Source organism: Momordica charantia (assembly GCF_013281855.1).
Source record: "Momordica charantia cultivar OHB3-1 chromosome 1 unlocalized genomic scaffold, Mcharantia_2.0 BLBB01000001.1, whole genome shotgun sequence".
Classification (NCBI taxonomy): Eukaryota; Viridiplantae; Streptophyta; class Magnoliopsida; order Cucurbitales; family Cucurbitaceae; genus Momordica; species Momordica charantia.
In genome coordinates this window covers 18467992-18489696 of record NW_028275157.1, presented here as the reverse complement: position 1 = coordinate 18489696, position 21705 = coordinate 18467992, and the positions used below count along the sequence as shown (strand labels likewise).

The window sequence follows — 21705 nt, the reverse complement described above, 5'->3', positions numbered from 1 at the left end:
GTTAATCAAAAGATTAGATAGTCGAATCTCTACTCCACACATCCTCACATTCTTTTGATCGAACTCACAATTTTATACTCGCTTCGGTCACATCTTCACGTTTTTAATTTATCAAAAGAAGAAAATATTATAAAGAGTAATAATACCATAATATTTTTTTTTATTTTTATTAAAAAAACATTGATTTGTTAGAACACGGTAAAAGATTCTATAAAGTACTAGCAACTATGAGGTTTTTTTTCCCTCCAATTTAAAATAAAGTTCAGATCCTACATATATATATATATATTAGGGAATCAATTACCGAGAGTTGAAAAAACCATTTAGGAAAAACTATTGAAAAGGTAATTTCCAATCCTTCGTTGTTATATTAATCTTTAGTTATAAACGACAAAGCACTAACACTAACACACTTTTTTATTTTAATATTTTTTCATCAATACAGAAAAAAGGAAAAAAGAAGTAAAATTCCGAAAAATTGTTACATGAAATTTTACTTTATTAGAGAAAAAACACTTTAAAGAAAGATTTAATGACTTCAATTTAATTTAAAAGAAATTGTAAAGAGTAGAAAAATGGCCGACAAGTTGCCGTCTCTTGCACATTCACAATTGAGACCCAAATAAAATGGGTTCCTGCCACTCCCACACGGAAGCCAGTTTGTTGTTCTGCGTCAAACTGCAATAATGCGCTCTCTATTTCGTCTACAATAGCCACTTGAGCCGCCGACTCTATATTTCTGGACTTCGCGTCGTTGCGAGGCGCAATCCTTCTCTCATGGGGTGGTGGTGCGCCGCATGAACCATGCGCGCCTCCCGGCTCTCCGCCTCCGCCTTCTGTTAGTGTGCGCCGTCGTTGCCCTCCCTCTGCCGGTCGTGCACTCTCCTTCCTTACGCACCCCTCCCCTTCCACCTCCTTCCGACGGCAGTTTCTTCAACTCTGCTGTTAGCGCTCTGGTCGATAAGATCACACTGATCGGATTATTGGGCCCTAACCACCCACCCATGTCTAAAGCTCGTGTTTATGCAGACGTCAATGTTCTGCGCCCCAAGGACTATTGGGATTACGAATCTCTCGCCGTTCAATGGGGGTAAGTTTAAAACCCTAAGTTTCCGGTCGACTCTTTTTTTTTTTTTTTTTTGGCAACTTGATTTCATGATGTCGCTACTCTGAGTTGAGCCTTACATATTCTGTTCAGTTTTCTTGGTTGATGGGATGATATCCCATTATGTATTCAGCAAAGCATGATCTATATAACATATATGATTGTTAGTAAATTGGTTTCCTACAATTGTTGGTACAACTGAATGTGCGCGGTTTTCTCTCTCTCTCTCTCTCTCTCTTCCATATTCTACTAGCATAGTTGGGGATGGTTGAGACCGAGACTGGAGACAAATTTATACAATACTTGGTAAAACTGAACTGGATCTGAATTTGGAGAAGTTTTCTTTACCAACTTATATTCCAATCAAATGGAGGATGAATCTGGAGCATTCGTTATTAGTTCTCGAGATTTTATTGTTAGACTTGTACTATTATTTTCAACTTTTGGTTCGATTGTGAGCTTCTTTTTCTGATATTTTACTGGATTTCTCTTTTTCTCTTCCCCAGTGATCAAGATGAATATGAGGTCGTCCGGAAAGTTGGAAGAGGAAAATACAGTGAAGTATTTGAGGGAATACATGTTAATAACAATGAGAGGTGCATAATCAAGATCCTTAAGCCTGTTAAGAAGAAGAAGGTATTTTTCAGTTGTCTCTATCAGTTTAAGATGGGAAACACTATGATGGCCATTTGTTTACAATATATCTTTTATGAGAATGTTAATAGTAAATTTTCCAATAGCGTGGCAAGAGCATATAATCTAATATGGAATATAAAGTTACTCTGGCTTCTGTCTGTTGACTAAAAAGTGTGCAACAATGCCGCAGAACATTGCCCTATTGTAATGCTAGGAGTTCTTATTTGAGACTTTATATGTTCAATGATATAATATCAGCCATAGATTTTGAAGATTCGGTTGATCCTTTTCAGATCAAGAGAGAGATAAAAATACTTCAAAACCTCTGTGGGGGTCCAAATGTTGTCAAGCTTCTTGATATTGTCAGAGATCAGCATTCAAAAACACCAAGCTTGATTTTTGAGTACGTGAACAGCACGGATTTCAAAGTACTTTATCCAACATTGACTGATTATGATATACGTTACTACATATATGAGCTTCTGAAGGTAATCATATGTCATGGAAATGTATATTCGTATTACAGCTCTCCGTTTTATCTTTTAACATCTAGTGGTACAGTGATCACTAATTAAAACCTCTGTGAATTAAGTTTGAATCGTCGTTTTTGGTTCAGGAACTAGTACTCATGGGTGTTTGGGTATTAGTATTTAATAAATAATGAATCAATTCCATGAATGCTATTGCTCATTCACTTGGATTATTTCTTTTTTTTTTTTTTTTTGGTAAGAAACAATTTTATTGATGAGTGAAATTACAAAAGGGATGGTAAAGCATCTGTTGGGATTATGATTTAAGAAAGTTGATTAGCCAAGAGCTGTTCATCTTTAACTTGTTACTGTTGGTGGTGTTAAGTCATAACCTTTATTTCGTTGGTACCCCCTTCTGTTCAGTTATAAAGATCTTGATAACTATAAGAACACTCTGGGGCTTCTGACATATGAGGTCTTCACCTAAATTATCTTGTATATGTCTCTTCTCAGTAATATGATGCAGCTCCTTCTTAAATACAGGCATTGGATTATTGCCATTCTCAAGGGATAATGCACAGGGATGTCAAACCTCATAATGTTATGATAGACCATGAGTTGCGAAAACTTCGCTTGATTGACTGGGGCCTTGCTGAATTTTATCATCCTGGCAAGGAATATAATGTTCGTGTGGCATCAAGGTAATATCCAATAAAGTCAGATTTTGTATTTTTGTATTAGGTGTAAACATTGATAGACAAGTGTTACTTTTTAGTTTCATGAACTTGGTATGATTCAATTCAAACTAAGTTTAGGGCAGCTATGAATCAGCACAGAACTTAAACAACATTAACCTGATAAAGCCCAAATACTTTGTTTGGCAAATTATGCAAATTATCCTTGAAGTATGGTAGTTGTTACTCTTAAATGGTAAGAATTAAACCTTCAAACTTTCATAAAATGAAAAAAAATAGACCCCTGAACTTTCCATGGTAAAAATTAAACACTTTCATAAGTGAGAAAATTGCATCCTTAAACTTCCAATGGTAAAAATTAATCACTCAAAGATGGATCCAATATTTTGAAATAGAAAAAGGGAGAATATGGAGAGAGAAATTAGAGAGAGGAGGATATATGGGAGAGAAGTGCAATTTTCTCACTAATGAAAGTTTAAGTGTTTAATTTTTACTATTGAAAGTTAAGGGGTCTAATTTTTTCATTTATGAAAGTTTGAGGGTTTAATTTTTATCATTGAAATTTTAGGAGCGCAATTTTAACAACTACCATACTTCATAGGTTGTTTGTGCAATTTTCCTACTTTGTTTGATCAAGTGTTTGAGTCATTATGTTTTTTATTCCCCAAATATTAGATTCTTTGAGACTTTATAGAAGATTTTGTTTGTTCAACTTCAGGAGCTTGTTTGACAATTTTCCATCATAGCTTTAGTTAGTTAAACCATGGTGGCCACCTGCTTAAGATTTAATATTCTATAAATTACCTTAGCAACTAAATGTAGTAGGGTTGAACGGTTGTCCCATGAGATTAGTTGAGGTGTGAGCAAGCTGGTACGGACACTCGCGGATATAAAAAAAAACCCACAGGTTTAGTTAAATGCTTGAAAACCTTTTCTTAAATTGGAAAGCTGAGATATTTTGCCATTTGATTTGAGGTTTATAAAGAATGCCTCTAAATTTTTCTGCATTCTTTAAAAGTGAATCTTTTTATCGATTGATGAAATTTATATCTACTTTACCAGATACTTTAAAGGTCCTGAATTGTTGGTTGATTTGCAAGATTATGATTATTCTCTGGACATGTGGAGCCTTGGTTGCATGTTTGCTGGAATGGTGAGCATTTTCTTTTCCAAAAGTTTTGAACTTAGCAAACTGAATTTGCTCAACCCATAAGTTGTGCTTAGCAAGTGTTTCCATATTTGTTCTTATATAGATTTTTCGCAAGGAACCTTTCTTTTATGGCCATGACAATCATGATCAACTCGTAAAAATTGCTAAGGTAATGTATGTAAAGATTTTCGTGGAAATTACAAGTATTCTCTTGTACATTGGTCTTTAGGATAGAATAGAATCTGAATAAAGGATGTAACTATTGATGTTGGATGCACTTTCAGGTTCTTGGGACGGATGAATTGAATGCATATTTGAACAAGTATCATCTGGAGCTTGATCCTCAGCTTGATGCACTTGTTGGGAGGTATGTTTAAAATTTGATCTGATTTTATATTTCTTTGTCAAGTATTTTAAATTTCAGCGAGTGGTTTGGTTCTTGTGGAGAAGGAATGAGTTATGTTCCAAGATATGATTAATTTATTGAAGAATAATTTTTTTTTAAAAAAATCTATTGTAGAATAGGTAAGTAGTGAATGAGGGATCAAAATATTGGGCACTCAAAAGTTTTGAGGCATAAATTGTAATGCCCGTGCTTTTAAGCTTGTCAGTTAAGTTTTGGTGGTTGCCTGTGTAATCTTAGATTATATTAATGCTCCATGAGTTTTTTGATGTCAAATATTGTTTGGTTGGGTTGGTTTGGAGGTTGTGGTCGGAGACGAATAGTAGAATTTTTCCAAGGCTGAAAGAGTGATTCTTTGGGAACGCATCAGAATTTTTTTTGTCCATTTCAGCTTCTAATACAAAGGACTTTTGTAATTATGGTGTTTATCAAAATTTTGCCAATTGGGTGTCCTTTTTGTAACCCCTTGGCTTGTGGGGATATCTCATCTCCCCTTTTGTATTCTCTCCTTTGTATAATGAAGCTTAGTTTCTTATGAAAAAAAATAAAATTTTGGTTATCAGATCAGTCAAGCTGTGTGCTGTGCGTGTTCTTATCACCTTGGATACCCATGTTTACTTAATATATAGTAGATTGGGATATTTATTAATTAGAATCTATTCGCACATACTTCTGCAGGCATAGCAGGAAGCCCTGGTCTAAATTTATCAATGGAGACAATCAGCATCTTGTTTCTCCAGAGGTAATTCATATTATGCTTTGGAAAGTAATGGCACATCTAACACCAGTTTACTGCTGAATGCAGCCATACTTATTCGCTGACATAGATACTTTCTTTTTTATATTAAAATTAATGAATATTTTCAAGAGAAAAGGATGTCATCCAAAAATCTAAAAGTCTCAGTCTTTGCCAATAAAATGTTAGAAATAAAAAGCAATCTATTACAAAGAATTTCTTAGTCATTATATTTGTTTCAAATATGCTTGTTTTTTTCTACCCAAGTAATCCAACTAAGAGCTGAAGATGCACATACCTATGTTCTTTTTTTTCTAAATTTGGAATTTTGTCACTACTTGAATGCAGGCTGTTGATTTTCTCGATAAGCTTCTTCGCTATGATCACCAGGACAGGCTTACAGCGAGAGAAGCTATGGTATTTGAACTCTTATCATTTAAATTTTGCGTCACCACATTTGCTAATTAAGAGCATGTTGATCCTATTACCCCGGTCCTATTTCAAACCTTTTTGGAACCATTGATGCATTTGGATTTAGGCGAGTAAAGAGTTGTTACTTGTTTGTATGAAAGGATAGTAAGGTTACGAAATACATATTTTTACGAGATTCTGCTTCTAGATTTAGTCCAGGTTAATATAGTCATCTTTGTATTCCTAGTGTTTCTTTGTTATATTATTTATAGGATACAAGTTTTCTTTTTCTTTTAATACAAGCAGAACTCATTGGATTCGAGGATTATTAATACTATATTGTTGTTTAAGTTCCAAAATAGAGTAAAGATGTATTTTGCTGATTCTGATCTTGAAAGATTTCCAATATATATATATTTTTAATTTCATTACAAAAAGGGTTCAGTATTAGACTCATACCAGATATTTGATTTGTTACCATAGCATATTCGGTGATGCTAGGCGTGTGTTTCTTGTGCAGGCACATCCATATTTCTCTCAGGTGAGAGCTGCTGAAAGTAGCAGGATGAGAACGCAGTAGTAATTAGATTATTATGTGGAGTATCTGCATAAACTGAAGAGTGATGTCAGTTATTGGATGTTAAAGTGGTAGAAGTATGAGCTGCCCTGTATTATAGTTAAGAAATTGAAGCTGAAAAATGATACCTTAAATATTATTTTTAAGTCGCTTTTCTTGTTTTCATAATGGACCGTAAACCCCCCGAGCTTATTCTTGTTCTGGAGTAAAAGTAACTATATACTGTGTGCAAATTCTGAAGCAATACTTTAATACTTTTTCCCAGTTCATAATTTCTTTCAAGATCTCTAATTTATTTTGAAGATGGCGTAAGGATTTTATTTTATTTTTTTTTTTTTTTTGAGTATGTTCGACAAGTTACTTTTTCAGCTCTGTACAAATGGTGCAATGATAACCCACTAGTAATATCATTTAGATGTTATTCCCTTTCGGCCGGAAAATTTTTAGGTTCAGTTAGTTTAGATTCTCTTCTAAATTTAAAATTGATGGGTGGGGAAGGCACAATCTTAGTTGCCCTGCCTTGTCATGTCCAATTAAAAACTTATCGAGGGCCAAAGTCCAAAGATATATAAAAATTAATCCACAAGATTACTCTTTTTGCATCCATCTTCTCTCTCACTTGAAACTTAAGAGCAAATGCGATGGAAAGCGAACTAAGATGCCCAGTGAGCCCATTTCCATCATTTTCTATTGATATTATGACCAACAACAATCAACCACAGCATTGAACGTCATGAATCATAAATCAAATTCTACTGATTAAAAAATTTCTAAACCGAAATAAATGCACTACTTGATAAGATCTTCCTTCCTTTCAATTGATTACCAGTTAAACAAATAGAAAAACCACTCAAATGACAGCCAATGAAGTCTTAGGATACAAATATATATATTAAAAAAAACTCACGTCATCGATCACTACAAATTGGTCAATTTCAAATTTTGCAAATGAGTGAAGATACCAGAGCTAACAAATGTAAAATCGACAGAATCTAAATCAAACCACCCTATAACGAGTTACTATATGCCAGTCCAATAAGATCATTGAAAATATACCACTAATATATTGATCCAAAGTCAAATTTCTGTTACATGAGAGCAATACCTTAAACAATTACATACTAAACGGCACGCACACAGAGTACATGTTCAGAAATCATGGATCCTGCTACTGAGTCGAAAAGGCGAATCACAGGCAAACAACGAGGCGAGGTTGCTACTGGAATGTGCCTCAGACACCATTCTTTCTTGTTTATTCTTTCATTTTTTAAGATGTGGGAAACAAGTATAGACGTCAGATTTTGGGTGCTTTGCCTCGGCGTGTTCCCTGCATTTGACCTCTGACGTGGTGCAGATAAAGGTTTGCATGCATACCTTGCACTGCATTCAGTTTCACGAACAATGCTTGAGCATTCCCTCACCCCATAAGACAAAAATATTTACGTCCACAATACTAAAAATCGTGGTAGAAATATATCTCCATGGCAACTAGTGCAAGAGAAAATTAGCAGAACTGAACTAAACTAATTCTATTACATGTTAAGGCCCTACAGATTCAAAATACGAAGTTAAAAAGCCATGGGGAAAGGAAAACAAGAATGAATGTCATAAAAGCTTATACAACGGTCGTAAGCAATGCCAATATATCATTCATTTAAATCCTCTATCAGCAAGAATGACATAGGGCTCGGAAAGTCACAAGCTTTTAAAGGATAATCTAGTCAACAAACCCATGGATTACAAGTTCAGTTCACATACTTCTATATCTACAGGACAGAATGCAGTTCTTTGAAGGTTATCTTGAATTTCAATTATCATAGTTCAAGTTCTATGTTGCTCGAGCTCAAATGATATAAGAAAATTCACCAATTGACAAGCATGTAAACAAGATACACCAAAAGAAACGGTTAGGAAGGATAGTCGTGGAATCAAGCACAATAAAACACAGAGAGGCCAAAACATTATTTCTAACAGGACATCTGAATGATGGAAGCACAAATCATTTCTTCCATTGTGGCCTGAGCCTATGGGCATGTTAGCATCTAAACATGTCAGACATTAAGACTTTGACTTTCAAGAAGTTAGCATGCTTCAAACCATCACTAACTGGAGGCTATAGCCATCAGAAAATGATGCAACGCCTCCCTAACAAAGACTGAACGATGGAGCTGTGAACTCCATATTCCATAACATAAATTTTATCTTCCTGAAGGATAACTGAAAGATTAACTTCAGTTGGACACCAGCCTACCATTCGGATGTAAGATAACCTTATCATCTCATCCAATAAAACCTCCTATTGAATGTGACTCAATACTGAAATGTGACTTAAAATATAAACTATTCTGCACCATCAAAAAGTACAGCATAAGCTCGAAACTAAAGCATACGCTGTAGAAAGAAGAAACAATTCCTATAAACACAAACAAAGATCGTTATGGACAAGTGAACTCAGTCATCCTTATACAAAGAAGATAACTCCAAGCACTGAGAAGACAAACCTGAATAGTCATTGCTTTCTTGTTTGATTCAAGCTGACTTCCTGAGAATCACAGGCAATGAAAACTTTCAAAATTAACCCGAATAGCCAATGAAAATAATATAACCCAATAGCTGTCTTCCCCACCCCACCCCCCTATTCTCGGGTGAGAAAATCAGAAGAAACGATTAGAATTATTTCACCCTAACACAGTCGTTACTTTGATTAGTGCCAAGAACAAAATAACTAAAGGCGAAGAATTAGAGAGAAAACTCACCCTTAGAAGCTTTCAGCTTCTCCATGTTCTTCTCGCGAGCCATCTTCGCTTTCTGGCCGTTCCCCCCTCCCATTTCTACGAGGAACCCCGAGAGAACCTCAATAATCTGAAACCCTAATCCAAAGAAAAGATTGTCCTCGCTCGGAAGGGGTCGGAACTCGGAAGGCGCAATCAATGCGGTTAGTTTATCTTATAGCTGGAGCTGTCAGATGGATATTGATCAAATCACCCGCATAAAGGTCACGGACCAATGAGATGAGGCTAGAAGATTTCTTTTTTTCTTATTTTTTCGAGGCATCAATTGAACTTTACTTATGCTTTGAACCATTTACAAGCAGAATAAAGGTCGCTTTTTCATTATTTCAACGGAAAAAAAATGTAGCCTTTCTTTTTTTTTTTTTTTAATAAGTACAACGCTGCTTCATATAGGGATATAAAAATAAAAAAATAAAAAGAAGAAGAAGAACACTTTTTCATATAAATTCGCAAAACAAAATATTTGGACAAACTATTAAAAATTTGTCATTATTTCTAAAATAAAAAAATTGAGAATCAAGATAGATCACAATCTACCACATGCCCCTATATTTCATTATCATTTGATTTAATATTTACTGTCTTGCTTTTACATTTCTCTCTCTTAGTGGTCAAAAATAAAAATGGTTGTGAGGATAAGATTGCTCTTTACCACTAACGAGTCAAGTATTTTCCCTCACTAAATTTATGTCTGTTTTACTAATATTTTATAATAATGTCCCAATCAAAAATAAAGAGGAAAAATTAGTAGTTCAAAATTACTAAAATACCCTTTATTAGTAGACTCATAATAACCTTTCAAAAGGTAGATATAATTTAAAGACATGGTGAACTTCAAAATTAAATATGTTGAGAAACATTATGAGTCTTAGATTTCAAAGGCAAAGAGACATGGACCACCCTACCTTCCATTTGTACTAAATTTTTGACCAAATTAACAAGGGACACTTGCAAATATAGCAAAAAATTGTAGTAAAATAAGTAAAATAGCAACCACATTCAGTTTTTTCAAATATAACATTTTTTTCAGAAAAAACGGAGGTCCAATTATAAAATTACAAATTCATCTTTTAATATATCTGTAATATATATGACCACTGATATATATCTCTGATATAATAATAATATACAATTGATTTACTTCGGGTATAACCATGATATCTACTCAACTTCTAACATGTCTTACCACTAATAAGTATGATAACCATTGATTTATATATCTCTGATATAACCACTAGATCTACTAATATAACTACGATACATGTGTATTGATATAATATTATTATATCCAATATTTTTTCGGATGAAAACAATGGTGCAAAAAATTTTATTTTTGCAATATAAAGTTATTATATAAAAGGTTTATGTGGACCATGTAAGTCAAAAAGACAAGTTAAAATTTTGATATACTTTATAAATTTAGACAGTTGATATCTCTTATATTTAGGATCTAATTAATATTAATATTGAATAAATAGTAGTGATATAGTAATTAACATTATTAATAATATTAGTATATTAATCAACCAATTGAAATGGTAAGCTATAATGAATTTAAACAGCTGGTAAACTAGAATTTAAACAGCTGATATACCACTAAAAATTAAACATTTGACATACCTTATATTTAGTATATTAGTTGGAAATATATTTAGTATATCATAAATTAGAAATACATCAGATATATATATATTATAGATATAATACGTACAATTGATATATATCAGTGATATATCTGATAATGTATATCAGAGTTACATTAGATGTACATTAGATATAGATTGGATGTAAATCATATACAAATTTACAGGATTTATATCAGATATAGATATACATTAGATATATATCAAATATCATAGGGGTAAAATTGAAATAATAAAAATTTCAAAAATAAAAATTCAAATATTTTGCTATATTTGAAAATTTGAAAAGCTGGTAACATTTTTTGAAATACATGAAATATTTTTGGTATCCACTATAATTACTCAATTAATAATTACTGTAATACCTATTTTCTGGTTTAGGAGCCCTTTAAACTTGAATTTATAAAGTTTTAAGATTTAAAAACCTGTGGTTTAAAAAAGATTAAAGAGTCTTAATTTGTGTAGCACACTCCTGTCTGTCATTTCATCACAAGCATCTTTTTTTTTTTTTTCCTTCACTACTTTTGTATGCACATCCTTCTCTAATTATCTCACCTTACTTTACTTACCAGGACAATTTATCTCACTAGTCCCTCTATTTATATATTTTCTCTCATTAATATGTTCGCGCAATACATATTCTTTTTCTAACTTATTTCTGCATCCATATTTTATCTCACAACCTTTAATGAATATTTTTTCGGTTCAAACAGCGCTACAGATTTAATAATTCCACGTCTAGCAAAATTACTTAATACATTAATCAATTAGAACTACATTCAACTTAATTATTAAGTATTCTAAATTTTATTTTAATTAGTTGGAGAGTAGTTTTAAAATGTTGAAAACTTTAGATTTGGTGTTTGTATCTAGTCATTAAATTTCAAACATTTTTCAATCCTATCATACTCCCAACTTTATATTGGGGAGGTTGAGTAATATATAGAAACAAGTTTAACTTAAAAAGAACCATAAATGCTTCATTAGAATTGATATTTCACCCTATCTTAAGATTGATATTTGTTGGTGGCCACAATTTTTCTTTTATAATAATCTATTCAAACATATATTTTGATCTTTCATATACATTGTTGAACTAAAAAAATATCGCGAGGTTAAAACGTCTAGAAATTGACGCCTAATTTTAATTTAGAGATAGATATGAAAAGTTAGTTTGGTTTGGCGTATGGGTGAATGCATTGAATTTGTTTATCTTTAGGTTCGCTGTCTTTTTTAGCTGCTTCGCGCGGCAACGAACGTGATAGAGTTCAATATTATTGAATAATAATAGGAATCAAAGCCGAAATTGTAAACTTGTACGAAACATTCAATTTTTTTCAAAAATGCATTTTGATTGATTCTGTTATGTAAAATATAAATTAAAAAGTTAGCTGTTAGGTTTGGTTTTCTTGAAAACTTCTTCAATTTTACTTCCAGTAGATTTTATCAATTTCAATTTGATTGTTTAGAAAGTCAATTTCTGATTAATTTCTTTTTTTTTTGTCGTTAAATCAATACAATTTTTTTTTGTTACTTCTTAAACATTTGTTATGCTCCCAAAAATAAGTTAGTAACATTCTGTGGTCTATATTTATTATTTTAGTTGAATTTTCAATCATCCCTCCCTTTTCAATTTCAATAAATCAAATAGATTCAATAAATAGATGTTTGACAAATTTATCTTTCAAATTATTTTCAAATTCTATCATCCAAGTAGTAAAAATTCGTTTTCATTGTTTTTAAATTTTAATTTGAAACTTTACATTAAAAAAATATCTTAAAAATGCATTAAAAAAATAATTTTTTTTATAAAAATATATTATTTCATTCCATGTTATAAATACATTTCAAGATATAATATATAGAAATTATATAATATTTATTCTTTTGATCACACATATATTAATTAATTAATTAATATTATTTAGATTGAACTAAATATTTAGTGGTAGTTACAACTTATTTATAAATAGACAGACAATTTCTAGAATTGAAATTCAATTTTCAAACCTATCACCATATATCTATATATATATATGAAAACATGATAGATATTTCATTTTCAAATTTCTATATTAATATCACCAACCAAATCATATTCTTATTTTTAAAATCTGCGTTTGTTTATCATTTTATTTTCATTTTTTCAAATTTTATTTAAAAGATTTTCCATTCCTATTTGATATTTTATTTTCCAACTTTTAGTTAAATTTTGAGAATCTAAATTAAGCTTTTAAAAATATTATCAAAATGTAAAGAGAATATATATATATATATATATATATATATATAATACATAGCATACAAGTGGTTTTCTTTTCATAACTTGAACTCTTAAAAACAGAGAGAGAGAAAAAATCGTTATCAATTAGCAAATATTTAAAATTTGACCAAGTTTGAAACGAATCCGAATTAAATTTCGTACGATTCTATTTTGATTGATTAGGTTTCATCCTCCATAACAAAACACCACCGGTATTGATGATTGATGATGATCATGATCTCGTCGCTTTTGAGAATGATTACAAAACCAGGATCAGCCAAGCGAATTGATCATCATCCTATTCCTTCCCAGTTGGTGTAAGGGTTCCATTTCAACACCTTGCTTTTGAGTCGATCGCCAAAAATCATGGGCCCGACACCTAATACCTGCGCCCGATGCTGATGCGGACTTCAATATACTTTGCTCTGTTCTTCCAAAATTCCCTTCTCCTTTTCCCAAACTCTTATCTCGATCTCCATTTCTCTCTCTCTCTCTCTCTCTCTCTGATCTTTTCTCCACCGTCGACGCTCTCTGCTGCTTCTTTTGGATTCCTCTCTGTGTTTGAGTTATGGAGTTCTTTCTTGAACTTGCGCTTACCATTAGTCTTCCTCTTCTTATTTCCTTTGTTATTACTAAGCTTTTTTCCAAGGGCTCGACCGACGAGGAATTGGCTCCGTTTGGCTTTGACTTGCAATTTGGATCGCGAATTCATAATCTGGAAAGTGGAAAACCTAGTGTTGTTGTCGAAGATTTTGTCGGTGGCGATGAGATTGTTGAATGTCAACCGAAACAGGGGGATTCCACCGCCATCGTTGAATCAAGAGATGAAACTGAGAGTAAATGCGACGCGGCGGTGATTGACTCTCAGAGGATCGTTGAAAAAAGAGTTGAGAGTGACTACGATAATGGCGACGGTGATTGCGGCGGGGAGGTTGGAGAGAACGCGATCGATGAAAGTTCTGTTAGGGCCAGGTGTGAGGAAACTGGAATCAATCGGGATAAGGAGGATGTCCGCGAAGACTTTGAAGTTGAGGCCGTCGAGAGTGATCGGAGCAAGGTCTCCGGTGAAGTGAACGACGAGGGAAGATCGGCGGAGGAAATTGCCGTGGAGGATGATGATTGGGAGGGAATTGAAAGAACTGAATTGGAGAGGCTATTTGAAGCCACAGTGGAGTGTGTGAAAATTCACGATAGCGAGGATCCTAATTTTGGCAGTGAATTGAAGATGCGGCTGGGCGGGCTTCACAAGATTGCTACGGAGGGGCCTTGCAGAGAACCGCCGCCAATGGCTCTGAAGATCTCTGCTCGAGCTAAATGGTATAGTGAACTCCTCTTTCCTCTGCAATTCAATTGTTTCTTATTATTCATTCTGCTGCCATGCTCTTCCTGCAATTCAATTGTTATTGCTATTGCTATTTTCTGAGAAAAGAAGTTGAATCTCACGAAATTGTTAACCGTGCCGCAATGTCAATAATGTATAAAAAATTTATGGAAATTCAAAACCAGATGAAAAATTGTCTTTATTCCAATGCACATTGCAACTCTAAGATTCTCTCCTCCCTAATATCAATATCATGGAGAAGTAGCCAATGGGTAGAAAACAAACCTTTCAAATTGTCACATTTGAAAATTTTGAAATCTAAGTTTATAATCAAAAGATAAAACGATTTTCATTATGGTTATAAGAAAAGAAGATTCTAAATATTCTATTACTCAGTTACATCTTACGCTCAGCAATCTGATGAATTATTGGCTTCGCTGTTGTTGACTTGTTTCAAAGACTGCAACTCATGAATAGATAATGATTTAGAGTTTGAAACGGAAATGGAAGGGATCAATTTTCACAAATCTACTACTATCTTTTTTCCCATTAAATTTTTTCACATAAATATGGATGTTAATGAGGAAACAAAATCAGGATCTAGTCTTAGTCTAATCCAATGTAACTGTGTTAAGAATAAATTGAAGACATTTAATCCATCTACTCTATCAGCTTAAACTTTTAGGTATGGTACTAATTTAATGAATGGTTTCTATTTGTTAAACTTAACATTTTAGGCTTTTGTTTGCTTTCTTAAATTGGGTACTTTTTTTTTCCCTTCAAGGAATGTCTGGAAGCAGCTGGGGAACATGACCCCTGAGATGGCTATGGAGAGCTATATCAACCTTGTTTCTGAAAACATTCCTGGTTGGAAGCCCAAAACTACTCCAGTAAGTATTTGGTTCTGCCGCGAGCTCGTGGTTTCTTATTGATTTGCCACTTCAAACTCGAGTTTTATTTCTCCTACTGGTTGCAGGTAAATAGCTATCAAGATGCTTCTCGCACTCACGAATTCGAGAAAATAGCTTCCGAAACGAAACCAATTTATTGAAGGGAGAAAAAACACACTCTTGTGATGTCCAATGCTGATTGCTTTTCGTTTGTTGATTCTTCTACTGGAACTGCAACAGCAGGGAGTCTGAATAACTGAAGCCTTCCTTGTGTCAACTGCAGGCGATGCAACTCAGTACTGAGGAAGCTCTATGGTGTCAAAATTCAGTTTGTATATTCGTCCTAAGCTTTGATTTTGTCCAGTTATTTCTTGGCCATTTGGCTCATTTCATTTGGTTGCATTTTGAGAACCTATAACATTATTTTACAATCCGTCCTAGAGTTCTTTTTATTAGCAAATTTGAAGTTATTTATACAAGGTATGAAGCTGTAAATTCAAAATAATTCTTCTACCGTCATAAGTTTGGATTGATATGTTAAAGTACTTTGGAACATTGGTTGAAAGGTACTAGTTGGCAAATGAGCAACAAAATTTGCTCTAACTTGTGTCAATTCACATTCAACCACCAAACTTCTAATTTTAGGCTCTATATTAGCCATGTTTTTGTAAAGATGATTTTCTTTCTTTTGGTATTCTAAATATTAATCAAGTAGTCATGCATCATATATATATATATTTTAGTACACGTATATTATCTTATAGATTATTGGTTTAAATCTTCCCTATTTAATATGTAATATAATCTTCTAAAAAAATTACCTTTACCTAGTACCACCCAATAAGCAAATATTATGAGCTCTTACATGTGAAAAAAAAAGGGTGAGACTTAATATGGGTCTAACATTTTTTTAAGGAAAAAAAATTAGTTTCTAGGGAGTTCAACTTAATCCTAAAATTTTTATTCTAATAAATTTATTTTGAATTTGAATAAATGATCAAATTTAAAATTATGGTAAAATTTTAGAGATTAAGATTATATTTAACCGTTATGTTTGAATATATGTATGTAAAGAAGTATTCAGCTTTAGCAAATTGAATTTAACTAATAATTAATTCATCTTAGATTCGATTTGGATAACATATCAATTAATATATAAATAATCCTTGAGCTGTAAATTTTTTTTATTTATTATAACTCATAGTCTAATAAAAAAATTATAACTGCAACAAAAATATCTTTTATTTATTTATTTTTTACTCGTGTCGGTTGAAATAAGTGTTAATAAAGAAAGTAATAATTTAATAATAATTTTCAAAATATATTTTTATTTTTAAATTATAATTAATACTTCGAACATATTTACAAATAATAAAAATCAACAAGTAAAATTATTTTTAAAATTAGATACCATTTTTTTTTAAATCATACTTTTTTTAACATATTTGTCCGAGTAGAACTAACACCACCATTTAAACACCATCTTTCACTGGACAATACATATCTTAACCAAATGAGTTTGACTTAAGTTAGTAGCCAAACAAATAAATAATAATTAATTTTCTTTTTTTTTAGTAGATTAGATCATGGTTTTAAACAAGTCGACATTTTCATGATGACGGATAAATCGACATTTCCATCGTATTAAAAAAAATCGACGAAATATATAAAATATCAACAATACATATAATATTAATATTAATTATTTTTAACTAATTTAAAAATAGAAAATTATTTATTTTATTAATTTAAATTTTTTTACGATTTTTGTATTTTTCTAATTTTATATAGACATTTAAAATCTTGGATTAGATACATGTAATTTCCTTTGTTGTTTTTTTCTAACGCAAAAGATATATAAACAAAGACGGAGATTGCACGAAAAATTTCCCTCCCTACTCCATAGTCCGTCCTAATTCTAAGCATTGGAAGAGATAAATGAGCAATGTTCATCGTTCCCACTGTCTCCTTCCCTTCGATCTCAGAATTCTCTCTCGGAAATGGCCACAGATCTAGGGCTTCTCTGAGAGATTAAAGAGAAAAATGGCGGTGATCATCGAGAATTCAATTTGGGAACCAAATCCGTCGTTGTTCATTTTCATCTTCCTCTCTTGTTTTCTTTCGATCTTTCTTTTACCTTATGCTTCCAAGAATAGCTCCACAAGAGTTCCTGGTCCGCTTGATCATGGATTTTCATCCTCCTTTTCTAGTTTCCAGCGGAAGTTCTTGTTACTTTATTCTCTTGCCTCAGGTTAGTTCCGTGCTTTACTCTGCACACTTTTTTCCCCTGAAATAAATTTACAAGAAAGTGCTCATTCAAGATTAGAGATCACTTAACGAGTCTCTCTCAGGCGATCTTCTCTTTTTAAGGAAATTTCTGCTTAACTGAACTTTTTTTCTAGATTATTTCCCCTCATTTACTGATATTTCTCGTTCACCGAGTTTAGTAAACGTTAATTTTCCCTTCAATTGGAGCGTGTGGATGCTGTTAATCGATTCTCTTAATTTGCTCCTCTTTAATATTACAGTAATGGACGGTTTATGGTCAGTGTATGGTGAATTTGAGTTTACGTATCGTGGAGTTAGCAGAGAGCAGATAGTGTTGTCTCTGTGCGTTGGATATGCAGCTGCTCTTTTCATCGGCACCTTTTTGGGTGTTCTATCCGATTTCATGTAATCACCATTCGCTTCTATCCCGATTTACCTTGTTATTCTGAAATGCCGGTACTCTGTCTTCTTCTACATGCCAATATGCACAGGAAATGGCCGTTTCTGGATCTGTTGAAATGATTTATGGTGAAGGAAATACATTCGTTGTGAACCTCTGGATAGGACAATGTATTTTTTTGGAACAGATATAAAGAAAAGGAGACTGCACTTTAAAAATTTCAACGTTGTTTTTCCAGTAATCATCACTTTCTATCCCGTCAGTTTGATTCCTTGTGCTTTTACTATAGAGTAGAGTATCTCTTCGATGCTTGCTGATCTGATTACAATAAATTTGTTTCTATTGTTATTCTAATAAATGATTTTATTATTATTGTAGAGGTCAAAAGAAAGTCTGTATGATGTTTTGCATTATACACCTTGTTATTGGCATATGGAAGAGGATTACTGTGCATCCAAGTGTCTTTATCGCCAGTATTGGTTTATCCCTTGCTACTTCAATATTTTCATTCGGTTTCGAAACATGGATGGTACTTCAACATGAAAAGGTTTGTTAACGTAGTTTTGCACTTGGATTTGTTCAGGTAATTATCATATATTTTTTTTTTTTTGAAACATAGGTAGTTATCATAGTTGGCGTCATACATTTTCATTAACGTCATACTTTTCTATAGGAGTTTTAGCTATTCAATTCAAGAGAAACTAAAGCTGGCTAAAAAACTGAAGACCTTAAAAACCGAACTGACTAGAACAAACTCCCAAATCAATGAAATGAATTGACTCTGTAACAAATTTTTTTTTTTAACTTCAAATTTAAGATTCTTATAACCAAATGAACCAACTTTTCTTAATTGAACTGATTGAACTGATTCAGTTTGACTAGTTTTTTTTTTTTTTTTTTCTGATCTGTTGATCTTTACTTACGCCCCTACTTGTTTAAGAATTTTTCTTACTTGGTTGAATGGTTCCCTTAGTGATTTGTATTTGAGTCCTTGGAATACCTCGTGAGTATCATGTTTGGAAGGAAGCACTAATTTAGATTCAGTCCCTCATATATTTTTCCCTTTTTGCAGCAAGGTCACAGGCAAGATATGTTAAGTGACACATTTTGGCTAATGACTATATTTGAGTCCATCTCTTTGATTGGAAATCAGATGCTTGTGAATTGGATGGTTGGCGATAATGTTAAGAGGAATATGTTTTCTCCTTCCATTGTATCTGTGTTCTTGGCGTTGATATGCATAACTTTTATCATCAAAGGGTGGACAGAAGTGTCACAAAGAATAGAGCTGGAGGACTATAGAACTTCTTTCAGTTCCTATATTTTTAGTGGTAAGTATAATTTATTCCTTATATTTACATCTTGATTTGTTTTGTTTGACCATGTGGAGTTTTGAGACAGGTCCATTAACGTCATTTATTGTACATCGAATATAATAATTTGCTGACATGTTAACATCATGTGTTGTATATTGAATATAATGATTTTTCTGAACCTCAACCTATCATATACTATCAAATATTTCTGCCATAATTTTGGGGAATTTTTCAGCAAGTCCTTGTGCAAGGTTGAGTCGTATTATTTTATCAAGATATTTGCAATGTTTGTTAAAAAGATATGAATTTTCAAATAATAATCCTTTATCGAGTTATTTGCAGCCATTACTTTTGTTTCCTTCTGCACCCTACTGATGAGAAACCTATTGAAATAAAATACTATATTCAAGAGTATACGTGCTCTCGCCTAGTGCTTATCTATGTCTTAACCAGGTTTAGGTAGATTCTTTTAGACATAAGATATTTTATTCTCATTGCTTATTCTGCATTGAACTGATTAGATGTTTTTATGGTCCAATATAGATCTTCGATGTGTATTTTTCAATTTTGATCTAGGACTTCTTTTCAAGGTTATACTTGCTTCCTATCAAATAATTTGTGATATGTGAAAGAATTAGTTGTGATATGTTCTCAGAATTCATAAACCTTTCATAATTTGCAGATAAAAGGATATGGTTATTGGCATGGGCCCAAGCTTCTATTCACTTCTCTGTTGCATTCTTTTGGATTCTTTGGGCTCCAACATTAGTGGTACATTATTTAAATATTTATTGAGAATTGTGATTATTAGAACATTGAAGTATGTAAATTACTTTGTTAGAGAATTTATAATATTTTAAATTGCATGCCACTGAACAAATCTTTCTTTTGATCTCTCTACATTTGATGTTCTATTTCTAAACTACTAACTAAAACAATTGTACCAGTAACTTCTCAAGAGTATCAGTTTGAAAATATAAGTAATGCTGTTGGATGATTTAGTTAACAGGCATTAATAATTTGAAATCTTGAGTTATTTTATTATTTCTGATCTAGGCTGATGGGCGGGAAGTGCATCTAGGGTTGATATATCCATGCTTGCTGGGATCAAGAATCCTTGGAAGCTCATTGTTTCCATGGCTTATGGGTGGAACATCATCCTTTCGGACCGAAGATTGCTTACTATATTGCTTTATTACAGCAGGGCTTGTGATGTCAATCGTTGCTTTTGATTATCAGGTAGGTTATATTTAACTTGTGCTTTTAGATTTTTGAGAAGTTTGGATGAATAAGGAGCTTGACGTTCTAATGCTTGATCTATTTATCTATATAATGCAGGAGCTTGGAGTTTTAGTGATGCTATTTTCCATATTTCATGTCTGTGTGGGTTTAATTTTACCTTCACTTGCAAGATTAAGGACCATGTAAGTGCTTTCCGTACTATTATGATGGTATCTGCGAAAACCTTAATTAAGGGTACATCAGGTTTTAATTGCTCACGGGGTTTTATTTTATATTTTTTCCTTTCCTTTTCTTTTAGGTATGTGCCAAACAAGTTACGTGGAGGAATGATTAGCTTATCTCTGGCCCCTGCAAATGCGACAATTCTGTTTTTCCTGTTGCAGGTATGTAATTCGACTTTTAAAAGTTGTGGAGCTCGCATTGGTGTTCACAGGAGTTGCCGTGTGCCTCCATCATTCAAAAGCAACTCATTTGGATGAAAAGAATGCATATGTTTTCAATGAAGAATACCCTAATTTCATCACTTTCTAGCAATCTTGAACTATATAAGCAAACAAACTAGGCGTGTTTTGCAATAAGTTAGTTCTGTCGATATCCTTATCTTTGAGACTACACGCAATAATCCTGACGATCAGAACACATTGTTACGGAAATCCATATTACGTGTCATTAGTTATAAGACTCGAGTTTCTAAGGTTTTCTTTCTGAATAGTGTCTTATTGCTGTAGGGAGGCTACTACCGGCGCATTGAAAATTCAGTGATAATAGCATTTGGCGCCCTTGGTCTTTTCACTTCGGCCGGCTGCATGTATGCATTGAAGCGTTGGGGAAAGCATCCATATCAGACATGGCAAAAGCAGTGATTTGTAATCACATTTCAAGCTTTCGTTTGAAGTTGGTAAGTTTCGATTCAAGAGTGCAACTTCTAGTCATATGGTAAAGCTTGCAAGTTCAAGTAATGGTAACTCGATTTGGTTGCAATTCCTTCTGATGAGACGTTAAATCATTGCGAGCACGGGGGACTCTTCACCTAGATTTTTACTGCTATAGATAGGTACAAGTAGCTGCCCCGAAGGTGGACCTTCAAACCTTCAACTCAAGATAGGAATCACAGGATACAAACCTCAAGAACGAATGCATTTTCTTCCTCTGTGAGCTAAAGAGCAATTAAATGGTTAGATGCTCATGCTCAAGATTTTGTAATGTTTTGTAAACTTTGAATGTTCCTTCGGACATTTGTACTTAATTTCGCTCAACTAGCTTTTTTCTTCTCTTTCCATAACAAATGGTTTAGTATTAATAAGATTTTAATAAATATAGTGCTAGTAATTTGCCCCTTTTTATATATATTCATCTACAATTAACAGCAACTACTAAATAGACTTCT

The 21705-nt window shown here is 32.8% G+C and overlaps 4 protein-coding genes across 4 annotated transcripts; 3 read left to right on the top strand and 1 right to left on the bottom strand.

Annotated features, from left to right (window-relative positions):
- Nucleotides 1-640: 640 nt before the first annotated feature.
- LOC111005795 (casein kinase II subunit alpha-2) lies at nt 641-6465 on the top strand. Its single transcript, XM_088118795.1, has 10 exons — nt 641-1090; nt 1612-1741; nt 2035-2229; nt 2755-2912; nt 3969-4059; nt 4160-4225; nt 4341-4423; nt 5138-5201; nt 5544-5612; nt 6127-6465. The coding sequence occupies exons 1-10, from the start codon at nt 798-800 to the stop codon at nt 6184-6186; spliced, it is 1209 nt and encodes a 402-aa protein (XP_087974921.1). The 5' UTR covers nt 641-797; the 3' UTR covers nt 6187-6465.
- A 759-nt stretch (nt 6466-7224) lies between these two features.
- Nucleotides 7225-9114, bottom strand: LOC111005911 (uncharacterized protein At2g23090). Its single transcript, XM_022277598.2, has 3 exons — nt 8940-9114; nt 8685-8725; nt 7225-7563 (listed from the first exon to the last, which is right to left on the bottom strand). The coding sequence occupies exons 1-3, from the start codon at nt 9010-9012 to the stop codon at nt 7444-7446; spliced, it is 234 nt and encodes a 77-aa protein (XP_022133290.1). The 5' UTR covers nt 9013-9114; the 3' UTR covers nt 7225-7443.
- Nucleotides 9115-13077: 3963 nt separating this feature from the next.
- Nucleotides 13078-15597, top strand: LOC111005939 (acyl-CoA-binding domain-containing protein 3). The gene is made up of 3 exons (XM_022277639.2): nt 13078-14198; nt 14987-15092; nt 15179-15597. The coding sequence occupies exons 1-3, from the start codon at nt 13450-13452 to the stop codon at nt 15251-15253; spliced, it is 930 nt and encodes a 309-aa protein (XP_022133331.2). The 5' UTR covers nt 13078-13449; the 3' UTR covers nt 15254-15597.
- A 1374-nt stretch (nt 15598-16971) lies between these two features.
- LOC111005425 (Major facilitator superfamily protein) lies at nt 16972-21661 on the top strand. The gene is made up of 9 exons (XM_022276908.2): nt 16972-17343; nt 17621-17765; nt 18139-18307; nt 18833-19091; nt 19759-19847; nt 20133-20315; nt 20415-20500; nt 20617-20701; nt 21047-21661. Exons 1-9 carry the CDS (start codon nt 17136-17138, stop codon nt 21179-21181), a joined length of 1359 nt encoding a protein of 452 aa, XP_022132600.1. The 5' UTR covers nt 16972-17135; the 3' UTR covers nt 21182-21661.
- Nucleotides 21662-21705: the final 44 nt, after the last annotated feature.